The sequence below is a fragment of the Pipistrellus kuhlii genome, unplaced genomic scaffold, assembly GCF_014108245.1.
Source record: "Pipistrellus kuhlii isolate mPipKuh1 unplaced genomic scaffold, mPipKuh1.p scaffold_m20_p_5, whole genome shotgun sequence".
NCBI classification, from domain to species: domain Eukaryota; kingdom Metazoa; phylum Chordata; class Mammalia; order Chiroptera; family Vespertilionidae; genus Pipistrellus; species Pipistrellus kuhlii.
The window spans coordinates 54177970-54204275 of record NW_023425551.1 but is presented as its reverse complement, the minus strand read 5'-3'; the positions used below and the strand labels follow the sequence as shown (position 1 = coordinate 54204275).

Here is a 26306-nt window from a genome sequence, read left to right as displayed (position 1 = left end):
AGTGCTGCTCACATTGCAATGGTAATTGCTGTTTCGTCAACATTTTGTTTCCGCTGTTGCATGCACGCATAGGACCAGGTGGTGAAAGTGAGGCCAGTTGAGAGCCTGGCTTAAAACAGCCTCGGGGTTCAGTAGGGAAAGCGCCAAGCCGGCCTCGGGTGCGCCCACGCCTCGAAAGGAATAGCAGAGTAGGCGCAGGGATTCGCACCGACGGTTCTTTCACACGATCAAAAGAGCAGATTGGCCCAGCCGTGAGTGTCCCGCCCACCACCGCTCGTCCACCAATGGGCGTGAGGCCACGAGGCCCGGCACGGGGGCGGGGCGGGCCTCGCGCGGGCTCCCTAAGTAGCCGCTGCGTGGACGCCCAGGCAGGTCGGCCGCACGACGGCGCGGACCGGTGGTGCGGGCCGGCCGCGAGCGACGCCGGAGGCGCAGGGTTTCCTTCCCGCCACCATGTCTAGGCAAGAAGCAGGCGCCAACGCCTTCTCCTGGGTCGATGCTTCTCAGCGGAGCTCGGCGGTGCCCCAGACTCAGGAATGGAGGCCCACGGAGGAGCCGAATCGAAGAGGTAGAGGAGGCCGCAGGGGCGGCAGAGGTGGCGACTGGAGGGAGCCCTCCAGCCCTCAGCAGCCCGTGGCGGATGACCCCCAGGAACCACCACTCTGCTTTGGACTGAAGAACGACTGCGTAGGCGTGGTGATCGGTGAGAGCAGGGGGATGGATGTGCGGGGGCAGGGCCGGGAGAGGAGAATGGTTGGGGCCAGGGGCGGGGCCTGGGCAGGGGCGGGGCCTGTGCAGGGGCGGGGCCTGGGCAAGAGCATCTCTGGTGATATTTCCATTATCTTTTGGTACTAGAATGATAAATCATTTGGCACACCTTTTGATGGTTAAAAAGACATTGTGTAGGGAGAGCAAACTTTTAGTTTTGTATTTTAAAACATTTTTATTTATTTAATATATATTTATTGGTTTCAAAGAGGAAGGGAGAGGGAGAGGGAGAAGCACCAACAATGAAAGAGAGTCATTGACCAGCTGCCTCCTGCATGCCCCCTACTGGGGATCAAGCCCGCCACTCGGGTATGTGCCCTTGACCAGAATCGAACCTGGGACCCTTCAGTCTGAGGACCTATGGGAGTGCAAACTTTTAGAAGACTTCGGAAATCTTTGGAATGAAAGATCAGGCCTTTGACGGCTTACCCAAAAATGAACAACACAGCAGTGCTGAAATCAATCTGAGCACCAGATGGAGCCATTAACCACAAATAAGGAGGTGGGAGATGTCGGGCAACTCAGATCATTAGCCGTATCTTGTACGTAGTTTAACTTAAATATGCTTTTTCTGCTGAAAATGGCATCTTAGAATCCCTTGAGTCTTACAAATTCTTTTTTGAAAAGCACTTAGAAATTATTGGAATTTAGATTTGCTCCATTTATTGCCATCAAGTCTGAAGATGAGTTCCAACAATTGACCAATAAGTATGGGAGCCAACATTTTGCTTTACCCCCTTTTTAACCTGTTTGGGGGGGGGGGGGGGGAGGACAGATTGTGTAGGCTGCTATTAAATAGAGCAATATAAGACTAGCACTTGACCAGCCAGAGTTTAATTGACCTCTCAGGGTGACTCAGGCTCAAAGATCTGAAGAAGAATGCTCTACAAATGAAAGCCACTACTAGGTTAACAATAAACATCATTTAAGCTCTCTCAACACTTACTGAGCACCTGTGAAATGCAAACACTGTGCTCCAGAGCACCAACTTGATGTTGGTTCTAGATCCAGTTTTTAAAAAAATGAATACAACTTTGGGGGGAGGGAGTGACGGGAAGAGTTCAATTGGGGGAAAAGACATGTAATACTTTAAACAATAAAAAATTAGTAAATACAGCCAAAACCGGTTTGGCTCAGTGGATAGAGCGTCGGCCTGCGGACTGAAAGGTCCCAGGTTCGATTCTGGTCAAGATCATGTACTTTGGTTGCGGGCACATCCCCAGTAGGGGGTGTGCAAGAGGCAGATGATGGATGATTCTCTCTCATTGATGTTTCTAACTCTCTGTCCCTCTCTCTTCCTCTCTGTAAAAAATCAATAAAATATATTTTTTAAAAATTAGTAAATACAACTTGAATTTACACATGAAGCATAGGCCATCTTGTTCATGTTTCCTCTATTTTGTAAAAACTGCTATTTGAAATTTTTTTTAATGTATTTTATTGATTTTTTTTTTTACAGAGAGGCGGAGAGAGGGATAGAAAGTTAGAAACATCGATGAGAGAGAAACATCAATCAGCTGCCTCCTGCACACTCCATACTGGAGATGTGCCTGCAACCAAGGCACATGCCCTTGACCTGAATCAAACCTGCGACCCTTGAGTCCTCAGGCTGATGCTCTATCCACTGAGCCAAACCGGTTTTAGCTGCTGTTTGAAATTTTAACCCTGCTATTCTTGACTTCTGTAAAACACGCTTGCTTACTTGAATAATAGGGAGGGTGAGTTCAGCTGTCTGACCTTACAAGCACCTCCACTGCCATCCCTGGTTACTCCCATACTCCAGTTATCTGAAATGTACTATACTCAAGTTACAAGCTCAGGTTATAAGCAAGGCCTGCAAAAGGTCTGGAAGTGTATTCCATATTTGGAAGACAAAGGACTGGGAAGAGTATAAAAGGGAAAAGCTTCCATGTGCTTGCTTAGACTCTGTAAACAATATTCCTCTACGCCCGCTGGTGTAATAAAAGACTCCAAAATTTGGCTTACTGATTAAGGCATCCTCTGTTTAGCTCACTGGTTATAACACACATAACAATTTTAAGTGTACAGTTCAAAATTGTTAACTATAAAACAATTGATGTTGATTATGGCTCTAATTATTCAAAATAAATATACAACTTTAATTTACACATAACAATTTTAAGTGTGCAGTGTACAGCACAAAATTATAATGGTAAGAACAATCTTATGTAGTAGACCTCTAGATGTTCTCATTTTGCATGGCTGAACCTACTCATCAAATCTCCATTTTCCCTATCCCGCATCCCTTGCAATCACCATTTTACTTTGCTTACATTAGATCCCTCATAGAAGTAGAGTCGTGCACTATTTGTTCTTTCATCATTGGTTTATTTCACTTAGCATAATGTCCTCAAGGTCCATCCCTGTTGTCACAAATGCCAGGATTTCTTTTTTCTCCTGAAAACTTCCAATGTGTGTCCATGCCATGTTTTCTTCATCCAGCCATCTGTTGACAGACATTGACATTGTTTCCATCTCTTAGCCATTGTGAATAAAGCTGAAATGAGCATGGGAGTACAGATAGCATTTTGAGATCCTGACTTCAGTTCTTTTGCATATATACCCAGAAGTAGGATTGCTGGATTATACTATAATTCCATTTTTTATTTTTTAGGAACCTCTGAACTGTTTTCTGTTGTGGCTCCTCCAATCACCAATTTATATTCACATCAACAGTGCACAAGGGTTCCCTTTTCACAGCATCCTCCGGAACACTCATCTCATCTTTTTTTTTTTTTTTTTAACTTATCTTTTTTATCATGGCCCTTGTAACACTTATGAAGTAATTTCTCATTGTGATTTCCAATTTGCATTTCTCTAATGATTTCAGCATCTTATCACATATGCCTATTGGACATTTGTATGTCTTCTTTAGAGAGATGTCTATTGAAGCAAGACCTTTCACCCTTTTTTAATTGGATTTTGTTGTTGTTGAGTTGTTGTGTGTAAGGGTTCTAATTTCTCCACATCCTTGGATCTAATTCGTTTGCTGGAGCTGCTAATGAATCCTCAGGATCTACATCTAGAAAATGAGCCTCCTTCCACTCACCAAAATTTGGATTAGAAAATGCTTGCTTTCCTTTTCCCAAACTGAAAATGATTATTGGACACCCAGGAGCCTTTGTTTGATCTGGGAAAGAACTAAAGAAGGTTCTTGGAGGAAAGTAGGTATATCCCTCTGCTGATTTCAACTTGGCTAAAAAAAATTTTTTCCTTTATTTTTTAAAAACAGGTCGTGGTGGGTCAAAAATAAAAGACATCCAAAGTACAACAAACACCAAAATACAGGTATGTGATCTGTGTTCTTAGATCCCGAAATGCATAGTTCATTCATAACTCTCATTTTTGCTCAGTTATTAACATACGAAGGTAACTGAGATAAGCTGCCAAAGCTCTTTATACTACCATTCTTTTCAAGAACTCACCTAAGCTATGGGCCATTCCAGGTCTCAGTTTTTTGACTCATGGGGGTAAAAATCTTTAAAAAATAAAATAAAATCCTTTATTAACTTTTAGACAGGGGGTTGGGAGGGACAGAGAGAAAAATCTATGTGAGTGGAACATTGTTGTGAGTGAAAAGTCAACTGGCTGCTTCCTGCACACCCTCTACCAGGGATGGGGCCTGAAACCCAGGCATGTGCCCTGACCAGGAATCAAACCCGCAAGGTTTTGGTGCATGGGATGACGCCTAATCGAGCCATCCTGGCCAGGGTGGAGGTAGAAAAATCTTTAGAGATAAGCTTGACTGAAGAAATGAGATCCCTGGGGACCAACTGAATGCCCTTCCTGACCCCCATTCCTCAAATCTCCAGCTGTTCCTTGTTTCCCAGTCTCAGTAAGCAGCCACATCACTCACCAAGTTCCGCCCAGGAACCTCAGGTTACTAACTTCTCATTAATCTACAGCCCACCCATCATCGTTAAGTCCTTTCCACTGCCTGTATTTCTCCAGGAAAATCCCATCCTTTGGGGCATTCTTCCCGAACTGAAGCGTCTTGCTTCCCGTGGTGGTCCTCTAACCATCCTCCACCGTGGCCAGAGCAATCTTTCTAAAATGCAAATTACGTGTGTTCATGACCTTTTCCACATGAAAGCCTTTCATAATATATCTCAGACACTGATTGATAGCAGTACTATACTTACTTACACTCTTATATTGTTTGAGTGACTGTTGGAGGGCAAGTGGCAAGGGGACTTCAATCACACCAATTTTTTCCCTTGAATCTAGGTAATAAAAGGGTGCCCTGAAGCAGAAATCAAAATTTTTGGTAGCAAGACAATGCAAGCAAAAGCAAAAGCAGTGATAGATAATCTTGTTAAAAAACAACAAAATTACAATTCACAACCCAGAGTTGGTAAGTAATTTTTGCCCACTAAAGCCCTGTAAAAAAATTTTTAAATTTCATTCAGCATTATAAGCCATGTGATAGCTGATGCTTTTCCTGATAATAAAGCTTTAGGTTGCCATAATTAAATCTAGTCTGTTACAGAGCTTTTTTCCTGTGGAATTCCAGGATACATTTTCCTCAAGTGAAAACACGTAACCTCCTTGGTTAAGCCTAGCAGTTTTACTTTTAGCTACAGACGATTGGAAAAAAACAAACTAGCCTTTTAAACATACTTCTCTTAATGATAGGGCAAGATTAGTCCTAACCTCCTGTCTCTATGGTCTCTTCCCTGGAACGTGACTGACTTTGAAAACTGCCTAATAAATTTGGTATTTTAAAAATCTCAGATCTGCTTGGGCTAGAGAAAAAGCAACATGGGCATGTGCTGTAACCAGGAATTGAAACAGCCACCTTTCAGTGCACAGGACAACATTTAACCAACCGAGCCACTCTGGCCAGGGCTAAAGCTCCATTTCTTCACCTGTTAACCTGGAGTATACTCAGCTCACAGGATTACAGTAAAAATTAAGGGATATGTGTGATTTATTAGTAGACACTAGGCTCTCAGGCTATTTAACTTCTCCAATAAGTAACATTTTCTTTTCCATTTCATAAATCTGAAGTAGATAACTGATGACAAAAACCATGACCAGAATTGTCATGGTACTGTAGCATTAAAATTCTAAATGTTTATATTCCACACATTATTGTCAGGTTATTAAAACACAAAATAGTAAAATGGTTTTGAGGATTTTGTATTGGTAGGATTTGTTTTGAAACTAATATTAGGTAAAAATATTTTAACAGATGTTGTTGCATTCCAACCTTCTTGTCGAAGAGATGTAAGGACAGATGACAATGTTATTACAGAAGATCAGCCACTACTTGATTGGGATCAAATTCGAGAAGATGCTTTGAAATGGGAGGAAAAAAAGTGGGCAGGTTGGTGCTGTATTCTTTTTTTAATATGCTTTTATTGATGTCAGAGAGGAGGGAGAAGGAGAGACAGAAACACCAATGATGAAAAAGAATCATCAATCACCTGCCTCCTGCATGCCCCCTACTGGAGATCAAGCCTACAACCCAGGCATGTGCCCTGACCAGGAATTTAATTGTGACCTCCTGGTTCATGGGTGGATGCTCAACCACTGAGCCAGGCAAGTGTTGTATTGTAGCATTTACATGTGGTGTTGGTGTTTCTCTTAATTGAGGTTTTTATCCTCTATAATATGTGTTACTTTTATTTTATTTATTTTTTTATTTTAAAACCTCCAGATTTTATTTATTTATAATATTTATTTATATTTTATAGATTTTTTACAGAGAGGAAGAGAAAGGGATAGAGAGTTAGAAACATCAATGAGAGAGAATCATCTATCAGCTGCCTCTTGCACACCCCCTACTGGGGAGATGCCCACAACCAAGGTACATGCCCTTGACTGGAATCGAACCTGGGACCTTTCAGTCCGCAGGCCGACTCTCTATCTACTGAGCCAAACCAGTCCCGGCAAATATGTTATTTTTAGTAATAAGATCATTATGAAAAATGATAGTTAAATTTGCAATGCTGCAATTATTTCCGAGGGCATGATACTTTCTATGTTGTGATTTATGCTATAAATAGGAAGTTAAAATATTAAACTTACCAACTCTATCCCTTCCTGTCTGTGATATATTTACTATATTTGAGAGAAGATTAATCAACTGTGATCATTGTGTCTTGCAAAGCATGGCTTCTTTTATACTTAATTTTATAATTAAAGATATTTCTTGTGTGAAAAATGTAATTAAAGGACAAACCAAAATTGTGGTATAAGCTTCTCTCAAATATAGTAAATTGATTTTATCTTTTTTACCCTATTACTATTTAGAAATAAACTATATTTCTCTTATTCTACCCTCAGAAGTTACCTCATCTTTAAAAAAAAAAAAAAAAAAAAAATATATATATATATATATATATATATATATATATATATATATTTTATTGATTTTTCACAGAGAGGAAGGGAGAGGGATAGAGAGCTAGAAACATCGACCAGCTACCTCCTGCACACCCTTGGACAAAGTGTGGAACAATTGTCTAAAACTGTATGGATGAACTTGATAGATATTTTGGTTGATTTCTGTTACTTTAAGTGTCAATGAAACGTAAATAGTCATTATTTATCAAAATTTGAATTTTCATCTTTGTCCCAGATTTACCTCCAATTAAGAAAAACTTTTACATGGAGTCAGAAACAACAAGGTCAATGTCACCAGGGCAAATAGACGTTTGGAGGTGGGTTGCTTTATTACTTCTTCAAATGAGTATTTTATATAGTTATGTTATTAAATTAACTCAGGCAAAGATTTGAAATGATTGCATTTGAAGTCTACACCTTTCATATTAAAATGAAAACTTGCTTGTAACCTATTGATATATATTAGAGCATTTCTGTCTAATAAAACTTTCTGCAAAGATGGAAAATGGGCTATATTTGTATCTGCTAGAATAGTCACTATTTATATATAGCTATTGAACACTTAATTTAGGGCTACAGCCTGGCTGGCGTGGCCCAGTGGTTGAGCATCGACCTATGAACCAGGAGGTCACGGTTTGATTCCCATTTAGGGCACATGCCCAGGTTTCGGTCTCTATCCCCAAGCTGAGGATGCAGGAGGCAGCCAATCGATGATTCTCTTTCATCATCAATATTTCTTTTTCCCTCCATCTCTGAAATCAATAAAAATATATTTAAAAATATATATGGCTAGTATAATTGAGGAACTGAATTTTTAAATTACTTATTTATTTTTATTATTTTGTCTTTTTTAGTTAATCCTCACCGAAGGATATTTTTTCTCATTGGTTTTTAGAGAGAGTGGAAAGGAAGGAGGGAGGGGGAAAGAGAGACACATAGATTGGTGGCTTTCTACACCTAATCCTACCAGGGCTGGGGATCAATTCTGCAACTCAGGTTAATGACCTTGACTAGGAATCAAACCTTCAGTGCTAGGGTTCTAACCACTGAGAAACACCAGCCAGAGGTTACTTGAAATTTTTTCCCCTCTTTTATATTCTATTGATTTTTACAGAGAGGAAGAGAGTCAGAAACATAGATGAGAGAGAATCATCAATCAGCTGCCTCTTGCACACTCCCCAACTGGGGATGTGCCCACAACCAAGGCACATGCCCTTGACCGGAATGGAACCTGGGACCCTTCAGTCCACAGGCCGACGCTCTATCCACTGAGCCAAACCGGTTTCGGCTTACTTGAAATTTTTTAATTTAAGAAGGTATATGTTGTTGATACCTGCTGTATTTTTTTATAATGTTTTTATTGATTCCAGAGAGGAAGGGAGAGGGAGAGAGAAATAGAAACATCAATGATGAGAGAGAATCATTGATTGGCTGCCTCCTGCAGGCCCCCTACTGGGGTTGGAGTCTTCATTCTGGGCATGTGCCCTGACCAGAAATCAAACTTGGGACCCTTCAGTCTGTAGGTCAACACTCTATCCACTGAGCAACACTGGCTAGGGCATGCCTGCTGTATTGAATAGCAGTTATAGAGAATTATTTCTGCAACTGAAAATCAAAAGAAATTGATCTGATATCTGAATATTAGAATAATTTTTTACTCTTTAATCCTTATTATCTGGAATTAAAGGTCCTAATGGCAGCGTTTTTTTCTACTAAGTCTGTTATAAAAATAAGATAATAAAACAGAAACAATAGTTACTCTAGATGTTGGAGTGGGGTTCAGACCTTGGACAAGTAACTAATATTCACCTGCCAAATGGGAATAATTCCCACTTAACATTTTTGAAAATTTTTTTTTTTGTGTGTGTGTGTGTTTTAAATAAATCTTTATTCAAATTATTATAGATATTCCTCTTTTCCTCCCATAGCTCCCCTCCACCTGTTTCCCCTCCCCCCATCCTCCCACCCTTCCCCCTGCCCCCGCCACTGTCCTCATCCATAGGTGTAAGATTTTTGTCCAATCTCTTCCTGCACCCCTCATGCCCCCTCCCCCCCCAAGAATTGTCAATCTACTCCCTTTCTATGATTCTTTTTTTTTTAATAAATTATTGTTCAGATTATTACAGGTGTTCCTCTTTCCCTCCTCTTCCCCCATAGCTCCCCTCCACCTGATCCCCAACTCCACCCCATGCCCTTATCCCCTGTCCCTGTCTTCATCCATAGGTGTAAGATTCTTGTCCAATCTCTTCCCTCACCCCTGAGAATTGTTAGTCCAATCTCTTTCTATGTCCCTGATTCCATTATATTCACTAGTCCATTTTATTCTTCAGATTTTTTATTCACTTGATTTTTAGGTTCACTTGTTGGTAGGTATGTATTTTATGTCTTTTTGTTCATAATTTTTACCTTTACTTTTTTCTTCTTCTTCCTCTCCTTAAAGAATATCCTTCAGCATTTCATGTAATTCTGGTTTGGTGTTGATGAACTCCTTTAACTTTTTCTTGTCTGTGAAGCTCTTTATCTGACCTTCAATTCTGAATGATAGCTTTGCTGGGTAGAGTAATCTTGGTTGTAGGTTCTTGTTGTTCATCATTTTGAATATTTCTTGCCACTCCCTCCTGGCCTGCATAGTTTCTGTTGAGAAATCAGCTGACAGTCGTATGGGTACTCCCTTGAGGGTAACTAGCTGTTTTTCTCTTGCTGCTTGTAAGATTCTCTCCTTGTCTTTTGCCCTTGGCATTTTAATTATGATGTTTCTTGGTGTATCCCTCCTTGAATTCCTCATGTTTGGGGTTCTGTATATTTCCTGAACTTGTAAGTCTATTTCTTTTACCAAGTAGGGAAAGTTTTCTGTCATTATTTCTTCCATTAAGCCTTCAATATCCTCCTCACTCTCCTTTGGCACCCCCAAAATTCGGATGTTGGTATCCTTTAAGCCGTCCCGGAGGCTCCTTACACTATCCTCACACTTTTGGATTCTTCTTTCTTTCTGCCTCTCTGGTTAGGTGATTTTTTTCTTCCTTATATTCCAGATCTTTGGTTTGATTCTTGGGGTACGTTGATCTATAGTTGAGTTTCTGTATATTCTTTATTTCAGAGATTGTATGCTTAATTTCTGACTGGTCCTTTTCCATTTTTTTGGTATTCTCTTTAAGGTCCTTGAAGGTCTCACCAAGCTTCTTGGAGGTCTCATCAAGTTTCTCAAAGGTTTTTAGAAGATTCTTGAATAATCTCATAAATGTGATTCTGAACTGTGTGTCATCCATTAGTTTATTCTCCTCCATCTCTCTCATTCGTGTCATGCTTCTGTGTTTCCTCATTTTGGCTGCCTCCCTGTGTTGACAGAATGGCTTTATGTGGTTGTTGACCTATAGGGGTCAGTAGTTCAGCTTCCCCAATCACCTGAGGTGGTCGCTTTTGCTATATCCCTTTGTGGGCTTGGTGCACAGTCTTGGTGTAATTAAGCCTTGATTTTTGTTGGTACACTGGGAGGAACTGACCTCCAGGTCAGTTGTTTGTGAGGATCCGCTGTGTCTATAAAGGAAGAACTGCTGCGCTGGAGACACACCTTGTTTCAGTGGGGCTTTGGTGCTCACTGATGAAGGTCTCCCTAATGTGTCACTTATGGGTGTAAGGGATTGAAACTGAGCACTAGAACTCTGGTTTCTGGGTCTCAATGAGGTGCAGTTCAGCTACTATCTGAGGCCAGTACTGTTGCAGAAGCTACAGCGTGAACTACAGTCCTGTCCTCCTTGGATCTGTTTGCCCCAGGTTGCAATTTTGCTAAACTGCAACAGAGAGGGCCATTTATATGCAAAGTCCGCTGCTTGGAGCTTGGATGTGTTGTGAGGGGCGGAGTCTCAGGTCACTAGGCTGGGGCGTGGCCAACAGCAATGGCGCCGATGGTGTCCCAGCTGCAAGCAAGCCAGCCCCACTTTCTGACCTGATGGCAGACAGTCTAGCCTCTCCCCAGAAACTGGATTTCAGAGAGATCGGGTGCTTGTCTCTCTAAGGATTGAAGAAAGCACCGCCCTCTGCCAGCCGGGATCCACCGCCACCAGCCCATATCGCATCCGCGCCCCCAATACCTCAATTTCTCAGCACTTGTGCCCTGGATTCTCCTCTTTTTCTTTTAGTCTAGTTGTAGGGCTTCCTCTCAGCCAGTGTTCCCTTGGTTTTTGGGGGATAGACGTTTGTTTTATAGTTGTTTTTTTTAATTGTTGTGTACGGCAGCCGTTCAGGTGTGTTTACCTACACCGTCATCTTCGTTCCGCCCCCTGTAGGTTCTTGTTATTCATCACTTTGAATATTTCTTGCCACTCCCCATCTGGCCTGCATAGTTTCTGTTGAGAAATCAGCTGACAATCATATGGGTACTTCCTTGTGGTAACTACCTGCTTTTCTCTTGCTGCTTTTAATATTCTCTCTTTGTATTTTGCTCTTGGCATTTTAATTATGATGTGTCTTGGTGTGGTCATTTTTGGATTCCCTTTGTTTGGGGTTCTATGTGCTTCCTGGACTTGTAAGTATACTTCTTTCACCAGGTAGGGAAAGTTTTCTGTCATTATTTCTTCTAATAGGTTTTCAGTATCTTGCTCTCTTCTTCTGGCACCCCCATAATTTGGATGTTGGTATGCTTGAAGTTGTCTCAGAAGCTTCTTACACTGTCTCATATTTTTGGATTCTTTTTTCTTTTTGTTTTTCTTGTTAGGTGTGTTTTGCTTCCTCATATTTCAAATCTTTGCTTTGATTCTTGGGGTCTTCTATTCTACTGTTGGATTTCTATATATTATTATTTATTTCAGACAGTGTATGCTTAATTTTTGACTGGTCCTTTTCCTTTTTTTTTTTTTTTTTTTTTTTTTTTTTTTTTTTTTTTTTTTTGCATTCTCATTAAGATCCTTAAAGGTCTCACTAAGTTTCTCAGAGGGTTCTAGAAGATTCTTGAGTAATCTTATAACTGTGGTTATGAACTATATATCCAGTAGTTTGCTTTCTTCCATTTCTTTCGTTCGTGACATGTTTTTTGTCTCCACATTTTGGCTGCTTCCCTGTGTTGATGGAGTGGCTTTGTGTGGTAGGTGACCTATAGGGCCCAGTGGCTCAGCCTCCCCAATCACCTGAGTTGGACGCTCTTGGTGCTGTGGGCTGTGTGCACTGAGTTGGACGCTTTGTGGGCTGTGTGCACTGTCTTGTTGTAGTTAAGCCTTTATTGTTGTTGGTATCACTGGAAGGAATGGACCTCCAGGCCAATCGGCTGTGAGGACCCACTGTGACTATAATGGGAAAGCTGCTATGCAGGAGACACCCTTATGGAGCAGGACTTGAGACAGTGGGGCTTTGGTACTCTTGAGTATGTCACTTATGTATGTGAGGAGTTGAAATCTGTTGTCGTCTCACACTGACCACTAGGTACACTGGCTCTTGGATCTCCAAGGAGGGGCAAGTCAACTACTGTCTGAGGCCACCCAGCAGGAGCTACAGCAAGATCTTCAGATTTCTCCTCTTTGTTTGGGGTTTGGAAGTTTTGGAGCTCTCTGACCCAGCTGCAATTTGTTAGGTTAAGCTGCGAAAGGGCAGGCCTTTCATATGCAAAAGCCACTGTGCACAGCTTGGGTAGGTTTTTAAATTGGGTGTGTAGGGTCTCGGGGAATCTCTAGGACATTGCAAACAGCGTTGGCTGCCAGTCAGCCATCTCTGCATCTCCGCATTTCCACAACCCCGAGTCCTGCGCCCCAGCACAGTAAACAATGATTCCTGAGCGCACCTCTGCAAGAAAGTCACCCTTACTTTCTAACCCGATGCCTGACAGTCCAGTTTCTTTCTGTAGGATTCCGGGTCCCCAGAGTCTTGCCAGAAACTGGACTTCAGAGCAGTTGGTAGTTTGTATCTCACTTCCATTTGAGGAAAACAACACACCAGTCACCAGCCTGATTCGAGCGCCTACATACCTCTGCTTTTCTGTGCCTCTGCACCTCCTACACGGTCTAAATGAGCTTCTTTCTTTTTTTCTAGTTGTAGAACTTCTACTCCACCAGCTTTCTCATGGTTCTGGGTGATAGTCGTTTTGTCTTTTAGTTGTAGTTTTGGTGTGGTTGTGAGAGGCAGCACATACAGGTGTTTACCTTATGCTGTCATCTTGCTTTCTCTCGCTTTTTGAGCTTTAAATAAATAAATAAAGCCCTGGCCAGTGTGGCTTAGTTGGTTGAGCGTCACCCTATGCACCAAAAGGTCATCAGTTCCATTCTGGTCAGGGCACATACCAAAGTTGCAGCTTGGATCCCAGTCAGGATGCATAATGGAGGCAACCAATCAATGTTTCTCTCTCACACAGAAGTTTATCTTGCTCTCCCTTTCCCTTCCTCTCTAAGAAAAAAGTTTAAAGAATTTTTTTAAAAAAGGAAATGTGTATGGAACATTGTAGGCCCTCCAGTGTTTGACAATCTGATTTTGAACCATGAAGCATAATTTTCAGGCTCTATTCTTTAAAAAAAAAATAAATAAATAAATAAAAATCCTTATTGTTGAAAGTTTTACATATGTCCCCTTTTTTCTTTCTTTTTTCTCTTTTTTTTCCTTTTTTTTTTTAAAAGTTTATTTCAAGTATAAAACGTAATGTTTCAATATTATCAAAAATTCTGTCAGTTTACTAAGTATAAAAGAAGTCTTCTGACAATAAAAGTTAACATTTAGGTATAAAATAGGAATATACTTTGACATTCAGAGAGCACTTCTGAAAACTAAATTCTGCCAGTTAAATTTTAGAAACAAAAATATATTTAAAGTCTCAGCTAAAATTACCAAGTCCTTAACTGAAGAATATTTCACCTCAGAAAAGGTAAATTAGCATTTCAAAGTAAGATTTGTAGAACTCCTTTTAAAATAATGGCATACTTGGCTCAATAATTTTGAAATTCAATGCCTTATGGTCTCCTTGAAAATACCATTTACTTTTGTCTGTTGCACACAAATAAGGTCCTCAATGACATATGTAACAAGTCATAACAAATCCCCTTTTTTCTACCATTGATCCATTATAGCCCACTCCCTCCCCTTGCCTCAGGCTCAGGCTATATTTTTAACTTTTCCATGAAACGTCCATTGGCTCATTCACATAGACAATGTAATTTTCCTCCTCCTTTCTGCAATGATTCTGATAAGAAAAAAAGATGTGCTCACTTATATTTCTTAGTTTTTACAATTTACTGTAACTGTACTAACAGTTTGGTTTTAATCAGTTGCAATTGAATTTCTAGATATGACCTGAACTAATACTGGAAAATTTTCTGGCCTGGGGAGTAAAGTGACCAAAACCAATAATATTTGTTCTGTGTTTGTTTTTTTCCCTTAAAGGAAAGAAAATTACAATATAGTGTGTGATGACTTGAAAGAAGGTGAGAAACGTCCTATCCCCAATCCTACTTGTAGATTCGAGGATGCCTTTCAATGTTACCCTGAAGTTATGGAAAACATCAAAAAGGCAGGTTTTCAAAAACCAACACCAATCCAGGTATGCTGAGTAATCCTTTAATTCTAATATCTCACTGACCATTCTCCCCTCCCCCCTCTCACCTCCCCCCAAACAATATCTGTTAAAAGTTAAATCACCAGGGAGCAACTGTCTCTTAAGAGCACTCCCCCAGCACTTCCTGCACTACCACTTCTAGCACTCAGAAAATACTTGTTGAATGAAGTTTGGGTCTTCAATAGGAGGGACACTTGACACAAAGAAATACACTTTTTATTTTACCATTTATCATTCTATTTCAGTCGCAGGCATGGCCAATAGTTCTACAAGGAATAGATCTTATAGGAGTAGCCCAAACTGGAACAGGGAAGACACTGTCCTACTTAATGCCTGGATTTATTCACCTCGATTCTCAACCAGTGTAAGAATTTCTACAGCTGGGTTCTCCAGGGGTTTAATAGACATGGATACCAAGAATTCACTTAAAGTTTCTTTGACATATTGCATCAGTCAAGAGGTAATGCCTAGTCCCAGGGAAATACACTTTCACTGTGCTGGTGACAGTATGAATTGACAAAACATATTGGAGAAGCAACAGATAGTAGCTACCAAAAGTCTTAATGATAAAACATGGGGAACAATTTATTTAAATTATCATGTTCAGTACACTTGTGTGAGAGAATGTTTGACATAGGAAAGCATTGGCCATATTCAATGAAAAGGCATCTATTTGGGCTCGTGGGTTTTTTTGCAAAAGCACTGAATGAATGTGCGTGTATCTGAGACAGGTACTTTCATAGTCTGTCTTTCTCTCCAAAGAGCTAGAGAGAAAAGGAATGGCCCCGGCATGTTAGTCCTTACACCCACTCGGGAATTAGCTCTTCAAGTACAAGCTGAATGTTCTAAGTATTCATATAAAGGCCTTAAAAAGTAAGTCACTTCTTTATCTGTGCCTGTATCAGCATCTTTGTCATTTGTAGCTTTATACATGTTCCCATTATTTTTCACACATTTTAAGAAACTGATTACCTCAGCATGGGTCAGGTATTATCCCTGACTCAATATAGTTGTAACCAGGGCGGTGGTGTCAATAACAGTGATGCAAAGATGGCTCTTTATGACACACCACTATGGGTTGATGGGTGTTGATAGTTCTCAGAAAGGGGCATGCAATTCCAAAGGCATCTGAACATGAACCTCTATTTTTTTTTTTTTTTTAAGTGTTTGTATATATGGTGGTGGAGATAGAAATGGACAAATACAAGACCTGACAAAAGGTGTAGATATCATCATTGCAACTCCTGGAAGATTGAATGACCTGCAAATGAATAATTTTGTCAACCTGAAAAGCATAACCTACTTGGTAATCATGGAGCAGGGGTCTGGGATACTGGAAGAGCTGAACTCTTATTAAAATACTCTTTTCAAGTGACTGTCCATTTTATAATGGTTTTATTTTATTTTTAAAATATATTTTTATTGATTTTAGAGAGGAAGAGAGAGAGAGAAACATCAATGATGAGAGAGAATTACTGATAGGATCTCCTACACACCCCCAACTAGGGATCGAGCCCAAAACCAGGGCATGTGCCCTTGACCAGAATCGAACCCAGGATCCTTCAGTTCACAGGCTGATGCTCTGTCCACTGAACCAAATCAGCGAGGGCTATAATAATTTTAAATCATAGGAACATTTCTCATTTCCTCTAATATGTTAAAGTAGGGTTTTAAGATAATTTTATTTTAATGCTTTTTATAGATGTTGGAAAATGTAGATAAGTACAAAAGAAAATAAAAATCCACATGGATATTTAGATACAATTTTTTCATCAAATAGATTTAGAAACTATTAGCCAACTTAAAAATAAATCAATTTATGTTGTAAACACAAACTGCTTATATTCTGGAGAAATTAAAATAGTGGTTTAGGTAATAGGGGAAATGAGAAAAAATTACCTTAGTTTTCTATTCATAAGAGCATACACATTACCTACCTCTCATATCTAATCTAGCCACATTTTTAATGCAGGTATTAGACGAAGCTGATAAGATGCTGGATATGGGATTTGAGCCACAGATAATGAAGATTTTATTGGATGTGCGCCCAGACAGGCAGACTATTATGACAAGGTAGGTATATAACTAATTGCTAGCCTACAACATATAAATCAGTGGAATAATTCCATTCTTTGGTTGATTTCCCCACAGGATTTTTAGAGCATTTCTTGAAGGTATTTTGAAATCCTTAGGTGAAAGATATGTCATCACTTAGTATAGCAACTCAATGTATCAGTGTAACAAGGACTATTTGGTTTCCTAAATTACAGATAGAGATTTCTATAAAAACATAGAGGGGACTCCTAAAAGGAAGGCCATGCTTCATAGTGGGGTCTCACATTTGAATAAATGACCTCCTGTCCTTAGGGATAAACAGTGGATTACTGAGTACTTTTTGCCCAAGGTAAAACTGAGGAAGCACTGATTGTTACTTAAATGCACAGTGATCTCACCCTGGCCAGTGTGGTCCAGTTGGTTGGGCATCATCCTAGGCATCAAAAGGTTGATGATCTTATTCCTCATAGGACACATGTCCAGGTTTTGGGCTTGATCCCCAGTCAGGACATGCAGGAGGCAACCAACTGACATTTCTCTCTCTCTCTCCCTTCCTCTCGTTTAAAATCAATTTTAAAAAACATATATATTTTATTGATTTTTTTACAGAGAGGAAGGGAGAAGGACAGAGAGCTAGAAACATTGATGAGAGAGAAACATCGATCAGCTGCCTCTTGCACACCCCCTACTGGGGATGTGCCTGCAACCAAGGTACATGCCCTTGTCTGGAATTGAACCCGGGACCTTTCAGTTCGCAGGCCGACGCTCTATCCACTGAGCCAAACTGATTTTGGCTAAAATCAATTTTTAAAATATTTTTTAAAAAAGAAATAAAAACTAATGCAAAGTGATTTGTAAACCATTTTCTCCTTTGTGTTATTAGCATAAAAAAGTGCTATATACTTGATAAACTATACTAAATTTCTTCACTTCATTTTCTTAAAAAACATTTTTTTTATTTGAGATTTTCCTTCCATGGGACCAAACCTACAATCTGGGTATGTACTCTGACCAGGAATTAAACTGGTGACCTTAGGCCCGGAGCAGCCGGGTCTGGTGCGGCCAGGCCCGGAGCAGCAGCTGCCAGGCTGGGAGCGGCCAGGCCCGGAGCAGCGGCTGCCAGGCTGGGAGCGGCCAGGCCCGGAGCGGCCGGGCCCAGAGCAGCCGGGCCCAGAGCAGCCGGGTCGGGTGCAGCCAGGCCCAGAGCAGCAACTGCCAGGCTGAGAGCGGCCAGGCCCGGAGCAGCCAGATCTGGTGCAGCCAGGCCCGGAGCAGCAGCTGCCAGGCTGGGAGCAGCCAGGCCCAGAGCAGCCACTGCCAGGCTGGGAGCGGCCAGGCCCAGAGCAGCTGGGTCGGGTGCAGCCAGGCCCGGAGCAGCAGCTGCCAGGCTGGGAGCAGCCAGGCCCGGAGCAGCCGAGTCTGATACGGCCAAGCCCGGAGCAGCGGTTACCAGGCTGGGAGCGGCCAGGCCCGGAGCAGCCAGATCTGGTGTGGCCAGGCCCGGAGCAGCGGCTGCCAGGCTGGGAGTGGCCAGGCCCGGAGCAGCGGCTGCCAGGCTGGGAGCAGCCAGGCCCGGAGCAGCCAGGTCTGGTGCAGCCAGGCCCAGAGCAACGGCTGCCAGGCTGGGAGCGGCCAGGCCCGGAGCAGCCGGGTCTGGTGCGGCCAGGCCTGGAGCAGCAGCAGCCAAGTCCAGAGCAACTAGGTCGGGAGCGGCAGTGACCAGACCCGGAGCAGCTGGTTGTGGAATGGACCAGAGCAACAGAGGCCAAGCCCGGAACAGCCAGGCCCGGAACAGCTCGCTCCTCGCCTGCCCCTGCCCCACGGCTGCCTCTCAGACATGGCTGGAAACTTTTGCGGGAACTTGGGGGTCTGCTGAATCAAGTGATGAAGGCTTAGATCTGGATGTGTTGAGTTAGTGTAGCGCTGGGGTGTTGATCTGTGAGTGCCTTGGGTGGGGCCTGGATGAATCTGGTTGACCTATTTGGAAATGTCTTTTGTGTGAAGTGTATCATTGGGCATGTGGAGGTATTATTGATATGAGAAAATGCTAAGTAACTGATTTACTATCTGAAAAGGGATTTACTATCAGGGAAAGGGAGGGAGGAAGAGACTAAACATAAACTGTGCACCTATGGATGAGGACAATGGGGGATAGGGAGGGGGTGGAGGGTGGGGTGGGAACCTGGTGGAGGGGGGAAGAAATGAGGAACCTTTGTAATAATATGAACAATAAAGATTGATTTTTAAAAAAATAAATAAAAATAAAAAATAAAATAAAATTCTAGGAAATAAATAAATAAATAAATAAATAAACTGGTGACCTTTTGGTGCACAAGATGACATTCAGCCAATTAAGTCACACTGGCCAGGGCCCTCACTTTGTTTTCTTACTCATCCTCCCATCTAATTTCTGTGAAAGTATATAGATACATATGGTTAAGAAACATTTGAATTTGTATATCCTCTCATAAGTACACTTAAAATGATTTTTTGGCATAGCACTTAGTTTTGCCTGCTGACATTGTATGAAAAAATACAAGGTTTTTACTTTTTAAAAAATAAAGGCCAAGAGAAATCTAACACTTGAATTCATTTTACTTTTTTCAAATATTAGAATTTAAGGTATAAACCTTCTTTACCATTGGTTTATAAACCTGTATATTAACCATATTTGAGCCCTAGCCCTTTTGGCTCAGTGGATAAGGCGTCAACCTGTAGAACAAAGGGTCCTGGGTTCGATTCCGGTCAAGGACACATACCTCAGTTGCAGACTCCTCCCTGGCCCCGGCCCTGGTCAGGGCTCATGCAGGAGGCAACCAATCGCTGTGTTTCTCTCACATCAATGTTTCTCTGTCTTTCCCTCTCTCTTCTACTCTCCATAAAAATCATTGGAAAAATATCCTTGGGTGAAGATGAACAAAAACAAACAAAAAAATATTTGAAGGTTTCTTCTAGTAGTATCACTAAAGTTGTATAATTCTTTGTGAAGCATATATTTTCTGTAAAATCTGTCTTATTGAAAAGTACTAAATTTGTCTTTCATGAGCAATTTGGTTTGTACATTCTTAGGAAACTTAGTAATGTTTGATTTAGAATAAATTTTTAATGTTTGTATATCTTTTTTCCCCCCTTTTTAATTTTATTTCCAGTGCAACATGGCCATGTGCAGTCCGTCGGCTTTCACAATCTTATTTGAAAGAGCCAATGATTGTATATGTTGGTACTTTGGACCTAGTTGTAAGTTGGTTTTTTATTACTATATTTCCTATATAAATATTTCAACCCGGCTCATGTGACATAATGGTTGAGCATCTACCCAGGAATCAAGAGGTCACCAGTTCGATTCCCAGTCAGGGCACATGCCCAAGTTGCAGCATAGATCCTCAGTTGAGGGAGTGTGCAGGGGCCACCTATTTGCTGGTGTTTCTCTATAATTGATGTTTCTATCTTTCTATACCTCTCTCTTTCTCTCTAAAAATCAATAAAAACTATTAAAAAAATTTTCCAATGCAAATGGAGAACTTTATTTGATTGCTTAAAATGTTATCACATTTATTTTTTATTAAATTTTTGAGGGTGATATTGGTTAATAAGATCGTATAAGTTTCAAGTGTACATTTCTGTGATACATGATCTGTATATTGCATTGTGTGTCTACCACCCAAAGTAAAACCATCTTCCAAAATATACTTCGTGTTTTAGCAAGTCTCCTCTGCCCACTCCCTAATCTTAGAGCAAATACTAGATAAATATGATTTTATTTATAAATATTTCAGCATATATGTCTAAAAGACTAATTTAGCATACCATAGTATATCTAAAATTTTAATAATCCTTTAATACCATAGGATATCCAGTCAGTGTTTCTATTTTCCTGGTGTCTCGTTTTTTTTTAAAGAATATATTTTATTGACTTTTTACAGAGAGGGAGAGGAGTAGAGAGTTAGAAACATCAACGAGAAAGAAACATCGATCATCTGCTTCCTGCACACTTCCCACTGGGAATGTACCTGCCACCAAGGTACATGCCCTTGACCGGAATCGAACCTGGGACCTTTCAGTCCGTAGGCCGACGCTCTATCCACTGAGCCAAACCTGTTTTGGCTCCTGGTGTCTCATTTTTATTAACCCTGTTAGAATCAGGTTCTGAACAAGGTCAATATCTTTGCATATACTTAAACCTGGTGTACTCTTTTTGTGAAGTTAAGATAGATCAGTGGTTTCAGATGATGTTAGTAATTATACAATTTATAACTAAAGATCTCCATTATATTTCTCTTCCATTATAACATTATTTTGTCTTTCTCTCTCTTTTAAAAAAAACAAACATATTTTTATTGATTTTACAGAAAGGAAGGAAGAGGGGTAGAGAACTAGAAATGTCAATGAGAGAGAAACATCGACCAGCTGCCTCCAATGTACATGCCCTTGACCGGAATCGAACCTGGGACCTTTCAGTCCACAGGCCGATGCTCTATCCACTGAGCCAAACCAGTTTCGGCTGCCTTTCTCTTAGTAATTATAATTGACCTTTCACTTAATCATTAATGAAACTTTCCCCTTTTTACTCAGTCACTAGTAATAATAATGGCTCTTTGCCGAGGCTCACTTTATTAGATTTTATGAAAGGCAGAATAAATGGTTGGCTCTTTCCTTTTATTAAATACCATTAAAATCTATTTTATCTCTGGGTCAAAATGGTACCAATGATATTTAAAATTTGCATTAAATTGTCAAAATATTCATAGAATGGAAACTCTTTCTTTGTTGTAAGGGCTATACTCAAAAGGGCTACCTTAAGGGCTACATTCATGTTAGTTTTTGAAGATTAGCCTCACACCATGAGTATTTCTTTTCCTACAATGGTAACCAAATAGTTTCAGCACTATCTGCCAAGATTCAAGAGTATCCAGTCCACATGAAAACTGTATAATTTTGTTAACCAGTATTATCTCAATACATTTGATAAAAAGGGGAATAAAATATTTTTTAAAAGAGCGTCGGTCTGCGACTGAAAGGTCCCAGATTCAATTCCGGTCAAGGGCATGTACTGTGGTTGTGGGCACATCCCCGGTAGGGGGTGTGCAAGAGGCAGCTGGTCGATGTTTCTCTCTCATTGACATTTCTAGCTCTCTATCCCTCTTCCTTCCTCTCTGTGGAAAATCAATAAAATATATTTAAAAAAAAAAAAGTTTCCAACCTCTCTACAAATCCTTGAATAGAAATAGTTTTGCAAGGACCTCCTCTCTTTCCTATTGGCAATTTATTTATTAAAGCATTAACCAATGATGTGAAATAAAATCTATTGTGAGCCAGGGAGGTATGGGATTTGCCTATCAATGTTGATGTACTATGATCTTTGAATCTTTTAGGCTGTAAGTACTGTGACACAAAATATAATTGTCACCACAGAAGAAGAGAAACGATCTCATGTCCAAACCTTCTTAGAGAGCATGTCTCCCAAAGACAAAGTCATAGTGTTTGTCGGCAGAAAAGCTGTGTAGGTATTTTTTTTTCTTTTACATCCTTAGTCATCATAGATTTATTTAGCATTATTTCTATTTGTATCCTATTTTCAAATGAGAATGGATATGCTACTAGAAGTAAAATAGTGAATTGATGGTGCTATTAGAATAAGCACTTAAAGTCACTGACTTGATCTTTTGCTGCAGTGCTGATCACTTATCAAGTGACCTGATTCTCCGACATATATCAGTGGAGTCTCTGCATGGCAACAGAGAACAGAGTGATCGAGAGAAAGCATTAGAAAACTTTAAAACAGGTACATTTATTTAATTACTATTTGTTGCATTTTAAATGAAGACAATGCATGTGGTTGGCTGCTTGACAGCTCCTCTTCATAAAACCCATTTCTAAGATCTGTCCTCAGCTTACAGACGTCAAAACTATACTTGTTAGAGTTCTAAATACTAATCGGACTAAGACTGACCAAATTCAGGTTTAATGCTTAAAGCTGAATGTCAAAGCAACAATTTGCAATGGGGGATATTTCTACCCTGTTTCCCCGAAAATAAGACAGTGTCTTATATTAATTTTTGCTCCCAAAGATGCGCTAGGTCTTATTTTTAGGAGATATCTTATTTTTCCATGAAGAAGAATACGGTACACATTGATTGTTAAATGAAAATAAAGGAAATTTATTACCTGTATAAGGTACGGTAGTACAATAGTTGTCAACACAAACCAGACAAATTGTGAATCCTGCAGTATCTATCAAGAATTTATTCATTTATTCAATGACAACCATGTCATCATCTTCTGGAACATCATCATAACAATCCAATTCCTGAATTTCTTGTGACTCCATTTCTTTCAGAATCAGTGGACCAAATCTCTCATGTTTACCCTAGTGGGTCTTATTTTCGGAGGATGTCTTATTTTTCGGGGAAACATGGTATTAATTTACCTGAGATGCATGTATCTTTGTGACATGGCTCAGATGACTCAGGGACCATTTCCTCCATAGTATCTACTGTGTTGTAACTTGCCAGCAGTTAACAAGAAAGACTAAATAAATATCCCTTTCCCAATTTCACTACCTTAAGTGTTTGGGGGGTTTTCCCCTTTTTTTTTTTTTTTTAAAGTTTAAGTACTTTATTGTTTAAAGTATTACATTAGTCTCCTTTTCCCCCCATTGACCTCTCCCCAGCTGTTCCCACTCCCAGCACATGCTCTCAACCTCCTACTGTCTGTGTCCATGGGTTATGCTTCAGTGTTTTAATATTAAAGATGATAATACTTCACCTGATTAAATATTAGGGGAAAATATGTTTTCTGATGTGTCTTGGATTGCTTTATGCAAAAATGTATATATATTCTTTTGGCTTTAGGTAAAGTGAGAATACTGATTGCTACTGACTTAGCATCTCGAGGTCTTGATGTCCATGATGTCACACATGTCTATAATTATGATTTTCCCCGGAACATTGAGGAGTATGTGCACAGAGTAGGGCGCACCGGAAGAGCAGGGTAAGTAAGCTTAGTCTACCCATGGGAAGCCAACTTTGGATCCTCATTACTCCCCTCACAGACTTTTACAAATAATATATTTAATTGATTTTAGAGAGAGAGAAGGAGAAATAGAAACATTAATGATAAGAGAGAATCATTGATTTGCTGCCTCCTGCACACCCCGTACTGGGGATCAAGCCCTAAACCTGGGCATATGCCCTAACCAGGAATTGAACCATGACCTCCTGGTTCATAGGTTGATACTCAACCCTGAGCCACGCCGGCTGGGCATCCCCTCACAGACATTTTTTCCTAGAAAACTGTTTTGTTTTCTTGACTATAAATGGTTTTATTCTATTGCCTATAAATTGTCTGAGTCACCCTAAAACCTGCTTTGCTACTTTATTTCTGTTAAACTGTTCTGGCTCAATAGACCCTTCTGTGGTTAGCTGCATGTAACTTTATAATTCCACCCTTAGCTTTTTATCTATAGTGTCATATGTCCAGTGGTTACTCTTGTCCAAGTTGGCGTAAGTAAGAGGACCTTTTCTCCCCAAAGCACCACTATCACAGACCCTTTGTAACGTGCTGTTTAAACACGTTACAAACTGCAGAGTGTCTAGATTCCATATTGCTGTTTAAATGATGCTAAAATCTGATGTATAATTCATATTTGGGCTTGTGAAAAGAGTTGAGGTTTTATTGCAGCTGCTTTATTTTACTAAACGAATAATGAAGATAAGTTATAAATCAAAATTACATGAGTTTTTCTCCCACTTAAAGGAGGACTGGAGTGTCAATTACCCTTATCACTAGAAATGATTGGAGGGTTGCCAATGAATTAATTAACATTCTGGAAAGAGCAAATCAGGTAAGAATATAAAACTGATTAGAACACTACCTCATATCACATATGTTCAAATAATTTCATTTGTTCTCTTAACTTGGACTTACTGCTTACCAGAAAAGACAGATATTAAACAAGTAATTAAACATATTATGAGCCCTGGCCAGGTAGTTCATATGGTTAGAGCTTTGTTCCAATACGTCAAGGTTGTGGGTTCAATCCCAAGTCAGGGCACATACAAGAAGCAACCGACGAATGCACAAATAAGTGGAACAACGAATCAATCTTTCCCTCCCTCCCTCCCTCCCTCCCTCTCCCCCTCCCAACCCCTCCCTCTCATCTCCCTCCATCTCCCCCATCTCTCCCTTTTTCTCTCAAAAAAAAATAAAAACGTTTTGAGAACTGTAGCCTAGCAAAGATGAGGAGCAATGAAATTATATAATTATGGCCACTAATAAAATGGAGATGAAAGCCCTGCTGAGGAAGAAACCAGTGGGTTAGGAGAGTTGTAGAAGAATGGAGTAAGCATTCCAGCAGGGGAGCATATTCAGGCCTAGAGATGAGAAAGAACAAAAAGAAAGTGGTACCAGGTAAGGCAAGTTAAAGGACTTGGGAAGCAACTGGGGGACTATACAAATGGGAGAGTTACAATGATGGGTGTTTTTAAGATCATCCTGATTTTATAGCTTGAAGATAAATTCAGAGTTTAATATGCAGAGACACATTTGAAAGATGTCATGTAAACAGTTCTGGACATGCTCTGATTGAAATGGTTTGGAGGCATTTCAGTATATTATGGAAAAGCTGTTATACTAAAAGAATATTCTCAATTATAAAATAAAATCATATTTAATGGTTTCAGAGTATCCCAGAGGAGCTTGTATCAATGGCTGAGAGGTATAAGGCAAATAAACTGAAAAAAGAAGTGGAAAAAAAATTGGGAAGACCCCAAGGAAAACCCAAGAAGTTTCATTATTAATGTCTATGTTGAAAAGTAGTTTCAGCCTTCTTATAGGAGGTATAATTTGAATGACACATGGTCTTTCAAATTCCTGTTTTCCTTAACTACGCTTTGTTAGTATGTTTACTGCAATCAGCAGTATTTAAGAGTTATTTATTTTATTATTTTATTATTTTTTAAATAAATCTTTATTGTTCAGATTATTACAGTTGTTCCTCCTTTTTCCCCCCATAGCTCCGCTCCTCTGCCCTTACCCTCCCCACTGTCCTCATCCATAGATGTACGAGGGCAGTTGGGGCAGTTGGGGGTGACCGGCCTTCAGGGGAGGGCAGTTAGGGGCAGCCAGGCTGGCAGGGGAATAGTTAGGCATCAATCAGGCTGGCAGTGGAGTGATTAGGGGGTGATCAGACTGGCAGGCAGAAGCAGTTAGGGGTAATCAGAAAGGCAGGCAGGCGAGCAGTTGGGATCCAGCAGTCCTGGATTGTGAGAGGGACGTCCCAGATTGGAGAGGGTTCAGGCTGGCTGACAGACCGCCCCCCCCCCCCCTTCCCACACAAATTTTATGCACTGGGCCTCTAATTTGTTATATAAACATAAAAATATAGTATAAAAGATAAAAATGGCACACCTCTACATAGCACTTACCCTAAATGGAACTTGCAGGCCTGAAAGTTGCTCTGGGTGAGTCAGTGAGTGGTGAGTGAATATAAAGGCTGGCACTACTGTACACTTCATAAACATTATCCACTTAGGCTACACTAAATTCATAAAATGAGGTTAAGTCAGTTTACAGAGATTAAGACACT

General features: G+C 40.4%; 1 protein-coding gene across 1 annotated transcript; it reads left to right on the top strand.

The window, feature by feature from the left end:
• The first annotated feature begins 387 nt into the window (after window positions 1-387).
• On the top strand, window positions 388-25709 carry DDX43 (DEAD-box helicase 43). Its single transcript, XM_036413500.2, has 16 exons — window positions 388-703; window positions 4022-4077; window positions 5017-5143; window positions 5984-6118; window positions 7376-7457; window positions 14494-14650; window positions 14911-15029; window positions 15428-15538; window positions 15830-15971; window positions 16638-16738; window positions 19870-19957; window positions 22093-22220; window positions 22393-22502; window positions 23572-23710; window positions 24476-24563; window positions 25402-25709. Exons 1-16 carry the CDS (start codon window positions 454-456, stop codon window positions 25516-25518), a joined length of 1950 nt encoding a protein of 649 aa, XP_036269393.1. The 5' UTR covers window positions 388-453; the 3' UTR covers window positions 25519-25709.
• Window positions 25710-26306: the final 597 nt, after the last annotated feature.